Below are 12,695 nucleotides of genomic sequence, written 5' to 3'. Positions count from 1 at the left end.
TTTTCTATATTTGAATCGGTATGTTTTTTCTATGAATTAAAGCAGTTTTGAATCTAGAACAAGAAATGTTTCCTCTCTTCACTAGTTGTCGATTCATAATGGGTGGTGACCACGGAAGGCTTCGTTACGGTCCTCCAGAAGGCCACTCACCCCTCGTCGAATCCCTCCAGCCCAAGCAGATCCTTTCTGTCGATCCGTGCTTCGAATTTGGAGAACTGAGCAAAGGAGTCATTGCTGGACCCTCGCTGGAATTGGATGACACTGCTTTCGTTCCATGTCCAGTGGAGACACACGGAGTAAGTTCATGGACTTCGGACAGCATTTCATTAACAAATCGTTTGCTTTTGAGCCTTTTTTGTGGTGGAGGAATATATACCATAGGATAACTTTCATTTTTCGTAGACTGATTAATATTATGGAAATTTTTATCGCCATTTACTTAAAAGTTCATAAGTTTTATGAAAAAGCATATATTTTCTTAGAGTATATTTGACAAATTGTTTTTTGTAATTTTTATTAAAGAACCTCATTGAGTTGAGCATTTCATTTTTTTTATTTCAAACTATATGTATTGTTTTGCAGATAACTCTTCCTTCATATGTGGAAAATGTTCACGATAAACTTTCTGAAAACATTCACGAAGTTTGGGCGATGAATAAAATTGCTGCGGGCTGGTCTTATGGTGAGGTAAGAATATTAATCTGGAACTTTTTTTCTTAACGTAGATATCTTTTAAAAATTCATTATTGTCCTTATTATGTTTTAACATATATATAATGTCTCAAATTACACTAATAATTTTTTTCAAGATAGTTCATAGAACAGATGCAATCTTTCTTTAATAAGTTATGGAAGCATAGCACTAAGTAAAAGGCTTAAAAAAAGTAAAACTAAGCTTTTCATTGTTCTAATGCCGAAGATCTGAATATATCAGTTTATGTAGAGAAGAGTTTAGAAATGGACTGTAGAGCCAAATGTATAATATAAATAGTTATAATTATTACTCAATAATCATTTGCATCCAACGGTGTTAAAAAAATTATAATTTCAATAATTGTTGATGCTGTTCGCCAAATTTGCTTTCATACTATGCATTTTATTCATTTAAAAGGTGTATGTTTTTGTTCAGCTAAGCTTAGAGCAATTCAATGTGAGAAGATAGCTAATAAATTGTTTTCTCAACAAGATTTATAGTGATTGAGTGATTGTTATTTTTTATTCACAATAGAGCGAGTACTTTCCGACTATCTTTGAAAAATAATTCACAGTTTGCATATTCAAGATTATACATTAGGAACTAAATGAGATTAAATAAATGTGAATAGATAAAGATAAATTTACTTATTAATAAAAAATTGCAATTTATTCTTTATGACTTCGTTATTATTTCTGATATTATCTCTACAAAGTGCTCATATTTTACAGATTCGAGATGACGTTCGGAAAAAGCACCCTTGCCTTACTTCTTTCGATAGACTGCCTATGGCTGAGAGACGATATGACACCACTCTGGCTCTACAGACTTTAAAGTAAATTTTTAATTAGAATGTATTTGTGACGCGTCATTTTTCATATTAGTTTATTATCAAGTTATTTTGATGTTGTTTTATTATTCTCAATTTTAAAATTACTATTTTTATTTAGGACCATCGTATCTTTGGGATATCACATAACAGTCGATAAACCGCCTGCAAGAATCAGAAGCATTAAGTTGCCAAACGAGTAAGTTCTATTTCATAAATAGGAATTAATATGCTTCATAGTAAACCAAATAGAATTAAAATAGATGCACACTTCGTTTCATCGGTATATCTTTCACACAAGTAACATATTCGGTTAATGCAGTAATAGTTTTACTTATATTTCGTTATTATTTAACTCTTTGAGGTTCACATTTTTAAAGAAAATAAAGCCCTTAGTTACGCAGATTTTTTTATTATAATAAATTTAAAATTCATTTCGATAATTGAACATAAAATATTGTTCAAAATAGGAAAAAAAATAATAACATTTCAATAAATTCTTTTTTATTGGACGGGACATATATAAACTCACCACTTCACAGCTTCAAAATTAATACAAAATATGAAATATTTTTTTTATTATGAAGCAATTTATTCATTCATAATAAAGCAGCGTACACCATTAAGACTGACACAAATTCACTCCCCATTTAATGTAACACCCTTAATTACAGCAACAAACACCACTTAATGATGCGTTTTGTTTTGTATAATTTTTTTCTTTTTATTTATACATTTACCGTTGCTGCGTAGCAATGTCAAGTGAAAAACTTAAAATAAAATATAAAATTTTATAACTATGAGTGATTTTAACTTTTCGATATGGGTTGAAATATTTCCCACCATACATAAAAAATCTAACCATTTTTAACCCACTTAGTCCCAAAGAATTAAGAAGCTATTGGTGTGGGTCAAATCACGAAAGTATAAATCGTCACTTAATAAGAAATAACACCTGCCTTAATTTTCAAAACACCGTAAAATTTAGATAAAATTTTCTCAACCGATAATGAATATTTCTGACTATTTTACTTTATTATTTACAAAGAGAATGTTTTGAATATTTTTTTTTTGGAATTATTGGTGTCTGTAAAAGCAATTATGCAAAGGCACATTGATTTAAGTAAATGCATTTTGGTATATGATCTTGTTGCGAAAACTGCAGTCTATCAAATTGGATTGAATCGAATAAAGCGCTCTTAAGATGCAAAATTGGTTTTCACCACTTTTGTAACGAAAAATCGGTTTTCATTACGAACCAAACTGTTCATGTGCGGTGGAAACGAAACTCTGAGCGCTTGCGGTATTCACTGATTAGCACAATTTGCACAATTTTTATGCTTGGTAAAGAAAGATAACACCTTTGTTCGAATATAAAAAAAAATTCGGGAAGGCCAGTTCCGCGATTTTCATATCAGAAATAAACATGAGATTTCATTTTCATATTAGTAGTGAAAAGTCACAATATTAGTTTGTAATTCATTTAACTTCTCTTTATATCGTGAATCAATACATGGTACAGAACTATTTGCAGAAACAGTGTTTCATCTTTACTTCGCCTTTTATCCGACATGCAAATCTTTGTTAGTGTCAAAGAAGTAAATCTCTATTGTAGTAACTGAATGATACAAACTTCTATTCGAGACTCTCAGTTGTTGAACGAAGTTGATTATTTTCAAAAAATATGTTTATTAAATTAAGATAAAAACATCTTAAACTTAACATCGTTGCATTAATTGAATTTTTTACATCAATGACTTTGTTCCGTTGAGCCTCGTAACTTTAATTTAGAAAAAAAATATCATGATGTATCATTTTCTTTCAGCCCTTTCTTGCAGTCCAATGGATACAAGCCAGCACCATTAGATTTGCACGCCATAACATTGACTTCAAAAATGGAAGAACTTGTCGAATTATTGGCTGAAAATACTCATAACGTGTATGCTAAAGAGAGAATTCAACAAGGCTGGACGTACGGATTGAGCGAAGTGAGTATGCTTCACAATAACATCTTAATAAGCGTAAAATAATTTTTTTTTGTCAAATAGCTCAGTATTTTAAATAATCCTTGATTTCCTTATTGTTTTGAACTAGAATTGTCAAGCAAATCGATTTTTATCAAGATTACTGAAATGCGAATCAGTATTTAATTTAAATGAATTTTTTCATTTACTTTGGTACTCTTTTGATGAAGACGACACTTTTGTCTTTTTGAGTAGCATCCTCGTGAAAAGAGAAGCTCATTGAGATTAATAATAAAATAATTTCCTAAAGATATATTTTCATGTTTTGATTATATTTTATTTTATCTGTATGTGAAATTTTAAATTATTAATGTCTTCTAGCGAATTCATTTGATTTCGCATTATGGTTGAAAAACAAAAACAAACAACAACAACAAAAAAAAAAGATAAATAATGTCATAATTTATATTTTACATAAAAATAAATAAAACGGATGTTTGGCGGTTAATAAGCCAATAATAAGGTATCTAAGGGTTATACGGCCAGTACTGCTAACATAGTCATTTGGCAATTTCAGCACTAGAGTAAAACATTTTCCAGAAAGAAAGAAAAAAGTTGTCATTTACTGCAGCTCACTGAACATCTTGTAAGCACCGTTTTGCTTACCTTAAAGAGTAATGATTCTTCTTTAATTCATAAATGTACGCCTTTTTTTCGTGTAGTTGAGTGAACTGAAGAAATGTCATGTGTTACTGAATCTAATAGGATTTCCAATTTCTTCAATAATATATCCCCTAAGTTTTTATGGTTTATGGATGAATCGCAAAAATTTTTATGTGCCTAGCTATAAAAATGTAAGGTCATTAATGGCTGTCATTCCCAAATCTGTTATTCCTTCAAAATTCAAGAACGTTTTCTTTAAATACTTATTATGGCCTATTCTATTTCTTTTTGGCATTGGTTTTAAACTGATCTGAAACCGATCATGTGAAATTTTGATATCAATTAAAGGAATTTTGGATTATTTAAAATTCTTTTGGTTTACATTTAAATTATATTGAATTGAAACTATAAGATAAATTCATAAGAATGATAAACGTGTGCCTTTTTATCAATGATTTTTAAAAAAATCTAATTTAGTTAAAAGGAATTTACTGAAAAAAAAAGGAAATATGACTGAATTATTTTCATTTACTAGTGATTACCTTAGTAAAAATTGTTCTGTGAAATTTTAAATATGCAAGCGAAAACCAAAAGATGAAGCAAGAATTCTTTTCAGAAATTAAACAGGATAAATGGCAACAATGAATCACATGTTTTCCAATAAGAAATAAGAATGGTATCAAAACAATTTGGAATAAGAAGGGCTATATTGTTCTTTGATACCTTATTTTAAAGATAAATATAGAATATAAATACTGCTTTTTTATATATCTTTTAGGATCCTGCTTTGAAGCGCAGTCCACATTTAGTGCCTTACAAGAACGTTGATGATGCTATAAAGAAAGCAAACAGGTAAGAATCGTCTTCATAAATTTGATTGATGGAAGATTTTTTAAAAATATAAAAAAAAACGATCTATCTGTAGATAGTTTTATGCATCTACATACTCGTAATTTATTCATAATCTTGCTAATATAATAGGCATTTGAAATTGTTATTGACCTATTATGTAACAATAATAATACTTGTAATTATTATAAGTCATGTTAAAATTTATTTGTATTTTCATAGTTTCTCTTTAATATTTAAGAAAATTGAAGCAGAAGGTCACTATAATTGGTACACATTTTTATAATATCTTCTATAAATAAATACATAATAATGAACTTTTCTAAATAAATATATATTTTTTTCAATCATATGTAAGAAAGGTTCATATCATAATAAGGTCCACTGAACATTTTACGTTATGAGACACTTGAAATATTGTACTTTATCATCTTAAAAATCAGTTCGTAAAACTATGTTATCTCAGAACTTTATTTTTTTATGCTATTATGCAAATACTCTTATGCAGTTAATGCTTAAAAATAATATCCAATAATTTTAAAGCATTAAATAATTTATAGTACTACCAAATAATATAATAAAGAATATAATATCAGAAGTAATTGGCATGGTTTTCAGCTTCAGAAAAGTTACAGGTCTGCTTGGAAACTATTTACCTCCATTAACTAATTGCTTACTCTGCTAGTTAGACTTCATATGTTGAATAAATGACAAACTAATTACATAATAATATGAGGACCATCCACATTAGCCCAAATTAATTAAGTAAAATGTGCGTATAATGACTTTCAGTGTTAAATGTTACGACTTGGACAGTTTCGCGAGTAATTTCTAATATTAAATTAATTTTTAGAGAGTGCTCAAAATTTTATAAAATTAATATTTTGGCGACTTAAAAAAATTTATTTTTGCCATATTTTAAGACTAAGTTTGTCTTCGGTCAATCGATGGATTTTTGTTCCAATTAATTAAAATAAAATGGATTATAACTACCCAGAATAATCTGTACAATTTATTCGAAATTCTGAAATCTGTTCTTGGGTAATTTATCATTATTTATGAATTTGTGAGAGAAAATGTGCACTTTTGAACGTTTCATTTTTTTTTATAAGCGAATGGAAGAATGTTTCAATTATTTAGAATAACATCATCATTAATTTAAAAGAATCGTTCCAGTTATCTTAAAATTTGAAAATGTATGCAAATGTATGCCAAATGTATGCATATTGAAAATGTATGCATAAATGAAATTCATATGTATATGAATTAAATGTATTATTTAATTCTCTTTATTACAGAGATACTGCAAGCGAAACAGTAAGAACTCTTCTAACATATGGGTACATTTTAGACCCACCATCAACAGAAGCACTGGAAGGTATACTATTCTATTCTGCTCAAAATTAATATAAAATTTTGGATGTATTTTATTGTATGGTCAATCTATACGAACGATTTGAAATTTTACAGGGGCAGTTGGGAAGAAAGATCAAGTGAAGTATGACCAAAGAACATACAGAGCTGAATCTACATATGCTGTAACAACCGGTAAATGGTAAGTATCGATAAGATGTAAAAAAATTAAATAAATTTTCATGAACAATCATTGCAAATATTTGGTGAGCAAAAACAAATTTTTTTTCAACATAGTAGTAATTGATCTTTTTTTAAATAAAAAGTTTACATTAATTCATATGTCTATAAAACATTCAGATGCTTTAAAATTAACTTATATGTCTATAAAGTGTTCAATTACTTTAAAATTAACTTATATGCCTATATAGCATTCTGTTGCTTTAAAATTAACTTATATTCCAATCAAGCATTCTGTTGCTTTAAAATTAACTTGTATTATAATCAAGCATTCTGTTGCTTTAAAATTAATTTATATGCCTATATAGCATTATGTTATTTGTTATAAAAGTTATTTAACGTTATCTAACGTTAAATAACTTTATCTAAAAGTTATCTAACGTTATTTGTTATAAAAGTTTGATTCATAAGAGCTTTCTAACTAAATAACATGATGGGGATGCACATTTAACATTCTTTGTTTATCTAAATTATATGAGAGCGTGCATTATTAACTTTAATTTTTATTATTTGAATAATACGAAGGCCGTACCTATTTACCGTTAGGCTTTCCTATTATTTATTTGTATTTGAATGATGCCTAAATTATTAATACAAAGCATTCATGATATTTCTTTCAATTTAATGCATATGCTATCGAATTTATGTAGGGTCATTTTCGAACTTCACGAATATTTCTTTGTACCCAGGTATTTCGAGTTCGAAATCATGACTCCGGGGCCAGTGAAAGTGGGCTGGGCCACGTTGCCTTTTATTCCATCCGTCGAGTTAGGAGGAGACGAGCATTCCTGGGCCTATGATGGGCATTTGGTAAGACTAAATTATATAGAAAATATAACTGGAGTTCTCTAAGAAATATGGAGTCGATTTTAATCATTTTATTTATGGACATGTTCATTTTTAGCACAATATTATTTTCTTTAGCTAAACTGCTTCAACGTAACTTTCACAATTTTTTATTAATTTCTTTTATAAGTTAATGCTATTTTCCTATGATTTAAATGAAAATTCATAAATGTTTATCAGATAAATTTCATATTATTCATTTGTATTTAATCATGCAAAGGAATAAATATTGAACTTAGTAAATTTCGAAAGTCATCTGATTACATTTATTTAAATATGTATTTAATGATATTGAGTAAAAACTAAAATATTTGGATTAATGAATGCATTTTCTTTTCATGAAATAGTTATCATAAAGTCCCTCCCATTTGAATCAAACATTAAAAATATCTAGGTTTATCGTTTATAGAGTACAATGGTGTAATACACAAGTAGTCACCATTCCCTTGTAATAAATATCTGTCGTTTTAAATGCTACAATAGGTAAAAAAAAATCATTTTATAAGATGTTAGAAAAACAACAAGTACATAAAGTCGAATACAGAGACTAAAAATTCATGCACAGGAAAATTCATGCAAATACTTATTTTTGCATAAATTGCTTTTTGTTATTTTATTAGTGGTTAGTTAGCTATAAATATTTAATTTTTTTTATTACAAGGGTTGCAAAAAGCATGCTGGTGGCACAGAAGGATACGGTAAACAATGGGCAGTTGGGGATGTTGTCGGATGTCTTTTAGATCTCCACGACAGAACAATAAGTAAGTATAATGACAAAATGCAGTAAATTATAAAATTGAAGGTATTTTCAAAAAGTCCTTAAATTTTTAATTAGTAACTTTCTCACTGATTTAAATAAAAGCGTGTACCATTTTTTTGTAGGTTGGGTATTTTTGAAACTCTTAAATTATTCCTTAATTTCCGATTAATAATTTCATTTCTTGAAATCTATACTGAACAATGTTTCTTATTCGTATCACTGCCATGTTTTATTTATTTATTATTTAATAATTAATCAATTGATTTACTTATCTACTTTTGACTATTTTTTTCTGCATTTTTCATACTTACTTACAAGGTCTACAATAATTTTTATTAACAAATAAATGAATGAAATATGCAATGACAAATATAAATAAACGAGTAATGTCGAATTCATATGATTAAATGTTCATGTAACATTTCACCCTGAACAGAATTCAAATTCCAACCCATCGAACGACATATTTTAGCAATGCAAATATTAAAGTCCATTTGAAATGCGCCTTTCATTTCGATTTCAAATTAACGAGTGTCACACTTCTGAAAGCGTCCCATACCGCTACTCGCGGATGAATCAATTTATGGTGCGATTTCAAATTACCATAAGATGCTTCGAATGATATCGCGTAATCATGGACATTCCAGCTACTAAAATGAATTGTTATGGATATTAGGATAGCATTTGTTAATATTGAACATCTATGCTTCTCAGAGTTAAATGCCTAAAATTCTGTTACATTATATATGAAATTTAACTAGTAAGCTATTAATCACAGAGAATATCCAATGATTATGGCGAATTTGAAAGAGTTAGCGAAAACATTTGAGAGGCTTATTGCAATTAGATGCATCTTAATCTCTTTCCAAGGTTGTGGTGTGACAACATTGGAGTAACGATCTTTTCTCTCCATTTTTATCTTATTTTAGAGAGAAGAAAATTTGTTGAAACCTAGATGGCAACATAATCTGGATACAAACGAATAATGAATGAATCATTTGAATCAGTTTAGAAAATAATTTTGTAACAAATGTAAAATCTTAAATAGTTTTCTTTTTCAGTTTATATTTTCTTTATTAATAAATAATTACCTGCGATAGAAATACATATCTCGGTGTATTTGAAAACATTGAAAATACTCGGATTTTTTTATATATTTTATTATTAGCAGAATTAAGCATTATCATTAATGAAATTCTAATCTTTTAAAATAATAAATTATTTATAGATAATGATCTTTTTATTTATTCATTAATGCCATTTTTTCTTTTCCAAAAATTAAGCTTAACTACTGCTTACTACTTATTCTAAAAACTGACCAACCTGAAAAATTTTTTAATGAACTGAAATCTACGAAACAAAAGATTTCTGTTGCATAAAATTAGCTACTAGTTCATACATTTGTTTTAAAATTATTATAAGGATTGATAATTTCATTTGTTACATTTAGCACAGTTAGTACCTCTGAATATAGAAAAAAAATATAATTAAATGATTTTTATTTAATGCTACCTAAAAAACTGAAATATTCCCCCTTCAGCACAGTTTTCACACGACATGAACTTGTCGTGTACTTAACTGTAACTGTACTTGACTGACTTGAACTTGACTTAACTGTACTTGAAACATGACTTGAGTAGGGCTGGAGCACGCTTTCATGTATAATTAGATTTTCTGCTGCGCGGTACTTCATTAAGCATTGTTTCAATACAATACAATACCATTTATTGGCATTATAATGAGAGTTATGTTTATTTTTTGACCCAAGAGCTAGATTTATAATCATGCGTTTGGTTAAACATCTCTAAACGTATGATTGTAAATCTAACTATAGGAAAGTTGAATGCTGTATAATTTAATTGTTGTTTATTCATGTTTTTAAAATAATTGTGATTTTTAGGTTACTCTTTAAATGGAGAACTGCTGTTAGATGCAATGGGTGGTGAAACTGCTTTTAGTGATATACCCGTTGATGAAGGTAAGCAATTTCTTACATTATAGAAACTATGTATGTGATGTTAATTGTTTTAAACTATACATATTACAAGTATTTATAGAAAAGAATTAAGATATTTGAAATGATGCCAAATTAAGAGAACTATGCGCCAAATGCAAAAGGTGAAATGAGTTAATGTGAAAAAATTATCAAAAATATATTAATCATTGATTTGTACTGTGAACAACAGTATAGTCATACAAAAATTAATAATTTGATTAATTTAAAGTATCTTATGTGTTTACCAGAATTTTTTAAAATTTTAATTTGTTTATAAAAACATAGCCTATATTTTTAATATTTGTTCACAATTAGGAAACAATAATAAGTATGACAAACTGCGAGAAAGTATGATCAAGTTTTAGTTATTTTTCTGAGCAGCTTCGTTTTTATTAAGTATTTCTCACATTGACTAAAAATGTATTACTTACTTTTCTTTTTCTATAGCTTTCTTTTACAAAATCTGTTCTTTACATAATTATTTTTTTTATTAAATGTATTCATTATACTTTTGCTTTTCATGTGGTCGTATGTCAATATTTTTGTTCCCATTACAGGATTCGTACCAGCTTTTACATTTGGAATAGGCCAGAGGGCAAAGCTTGTCTTTGGCCAGGATGTAAACAGACTAAAATACTTCACTGTATGCGGTTTGCAAGAAGGCTACGAACCATTCTGCGTCAACATGAATCGCAACATGACTTTCTACTACAACAAAGACGAGTCCATCTTCATCAACGTAGATGACATGGCAGAGTCCCCAGTGGAAGTGACGAGAATTCCACCAGGAACTGACACGCCTCCAGCTCTCAAAATTTCCCACCGCCTTTACGAAACTGTCGATAAGGTTAATTATGAATTCGTGAGGCTCAGCCTTCCCGTGACTTGTAATGATGAATACATAGAGTAAGATTTATTTTGTTATGTCCGAGTAAATTAAAATAATTTTTGATTTTAAATTTTGTGTTAAATATGTACATGTTTGTTTTACAGCGAACTTGGAAAAGCTCAGAATTGGGAGGAAATTCGTCGACGTCAGAGGGGAATGCAAGGAGGAAGAATGGGATCAAGGCATCCAGGTATATTATATCATAATATGAAAATTGAATGTCTTAATTTAATGAATAATTCTTAATTTAATAAATAATTCTTTAATTAATGAATAATTCTTAATTTAGTGTCATTAAGCACGTTAGGAAATAAAGTTTAGTTATCGTACATAATACAGAATATACAGCATAGTAATTTTTTTAAAATTTACGATACCGCTTTATATTTAGTTGAGTTAGCTTGTATATGAAGTGTTGAATCCCCTATTAATTAATGGGTTTTCTCAACGTAAATACATCCGGGGCATTTATTTTTAAAAGTTTTGCCAACAATATTGGAAAATACAAATAACGTATTTTCATTTTTATTCTTGAATTTTATTTTAAAACCATAATTTCAATAAGGTGATTATAATAATACAGTTCTTGAAAGTGAGATTATTTCATAAATATTAAATAAAGTTCTAATAATGTGTTTCTTCTTTTAAATTTTTTTTGATGAACTTCATTTGTTTTTGGGTTATTTGAATGGAGAGAGCAAGTTAAAGAAAGTGGTTATTTTATATTTGATAAATATTCATGTAATGATATCTCTTAATCTAATTTATGTCCTAATTAATTTCTTAATTTTTATCTTATTTTAATCCGTATTAACTTCATTTTAAAATAATTACTTATTTTCCGATCCAATTCCCATTTTTATTTAATTATTTCTACACGCTCTTTATAAAACTGCTGGTCTCATCATTTTCTCGCTCCGAGTGAAAAGATAAAAATCCACAATTCTTACAGCATTCTTTTAAAGATACCCAAGATTCCCTTTTCCAAATCGACACGTTTCAAAGAAATCCCTATCAAAATCTCATAGTAAAATAATTGAAGGGAAAAATTTCTTCTTCTTTTGCACTTGTATCGCAATGTAAACGGACGTCAGTTTCATCATCGCTTCTTGCACATAAGATGCCTCCCATGATGAAATGAATGTTAAATTTTCAAAAGTTTCTTCTATTCAGCCACACAACAACTAAAATATGTTTACATATATATAAAAGTGTGTATAGTAATATATATACAAATAGCCATTTTCTTTGACTTTCCCCCAATTTACCACATATATATAGCATGCATTTTGCTTCCCTCTTTATTGAAAGGAAATGTAAGATCAGAACATTTTTTAAATGCTTTAGCAAACACTTTCATTAGAAAACGAACTATTCAATTCTTTAAAAAAATGAATAGTAAATAGAAAGCGGAAGACAAATGAAACATAAGATTTCAAATATGTCCATGATGTTGGGCTATTTTTCTGCATTAATTTTCATGAACACATTTTATTACTGTGTTCTTAAAGAATTACGAAAAACTCGCTATTTTAAATAATATTCCTTGCGTTTCGAAAAAAGTTTTTTTTTTATTTAAATATGAACCTACTGTTTTAATACATTTAAATTT

The 12,695-nt window shown here is 28.1% G+C and overlaps 1 protein-coding gene across 2 annotated transcripts in view; it reads left to right on the top strand.

The window, feature by feature from the left end:
- LOC129964130 (ryanodine receptor-like) overlaps positions 1-12,695 on the top strand; it is a 214,693-nt gene that overhangs the window by 86,957 nt on the left and 115,041 nt on the right. For both annotated transcript variants that reach the window (XM_056078821.1, XM_056078820.1), the window contains exons 21-33: positions 86-296; positions 583-687; positions 1,426-1,529; positions 1,645-1,722; positions 3,349-3,511; positions 4,929-5,002; positions 6,298-6,377; positions 6,470-6,554; positions 7,282-7,402; positions 8,100-8,199; positions 10,099-10,176; positions 10,752-11,100; positions 11,188-11,273. In XM_056078821.1, the coding sequence (XP_055934796.1) occupies positions 86-296; positions 583-687; positions 1,426-1,529; positions 1,645-1,722; positions 3,349-3,511; positions 4,929-5,002; positions 6,298-6,377; positions 6,470-6,554; positions 7,282-7,402; positions 8,100-8,199; positions 10,099-10,176; positions 10,752-11,100; positions 11,188-11,273 (1,634 nt within the window). The remainder of the gene's footprint in view (positions 1-85; positions 297-582; positions 688-1,425; positions 1,530-1,644; positions 1,723-3,348; positions 3,512-4,928; positions 5,003-6,297; positions 6,378-6,469; positions 6,555-7,281; positions 7,403-8,099; positions 8,200-10,098; positions 10,177-10,751; positions 11,101-11,187; positions 11,274-12,695) is intronic.

This window comes from Argiope bruennichi, chromosome 3, assembly GCF_947563725.1.
Source record: "Argiope bruennichi chromosome 3, qqArgBrue1.1, whole genome shotgun sequence".
NCBI classification, from domain to species: domain Eukaryota; kingdom Metazoa; phylum Arthropoda; class Arachnida; order Araneae; family Araneidae; genus Argiope; species Argiope bruennichi.
The sequence above is the reverse complement of the archived record's forward strand: the minus strand, read 5'-3'. Positions and strand labels throughout refer to the sequence as shown.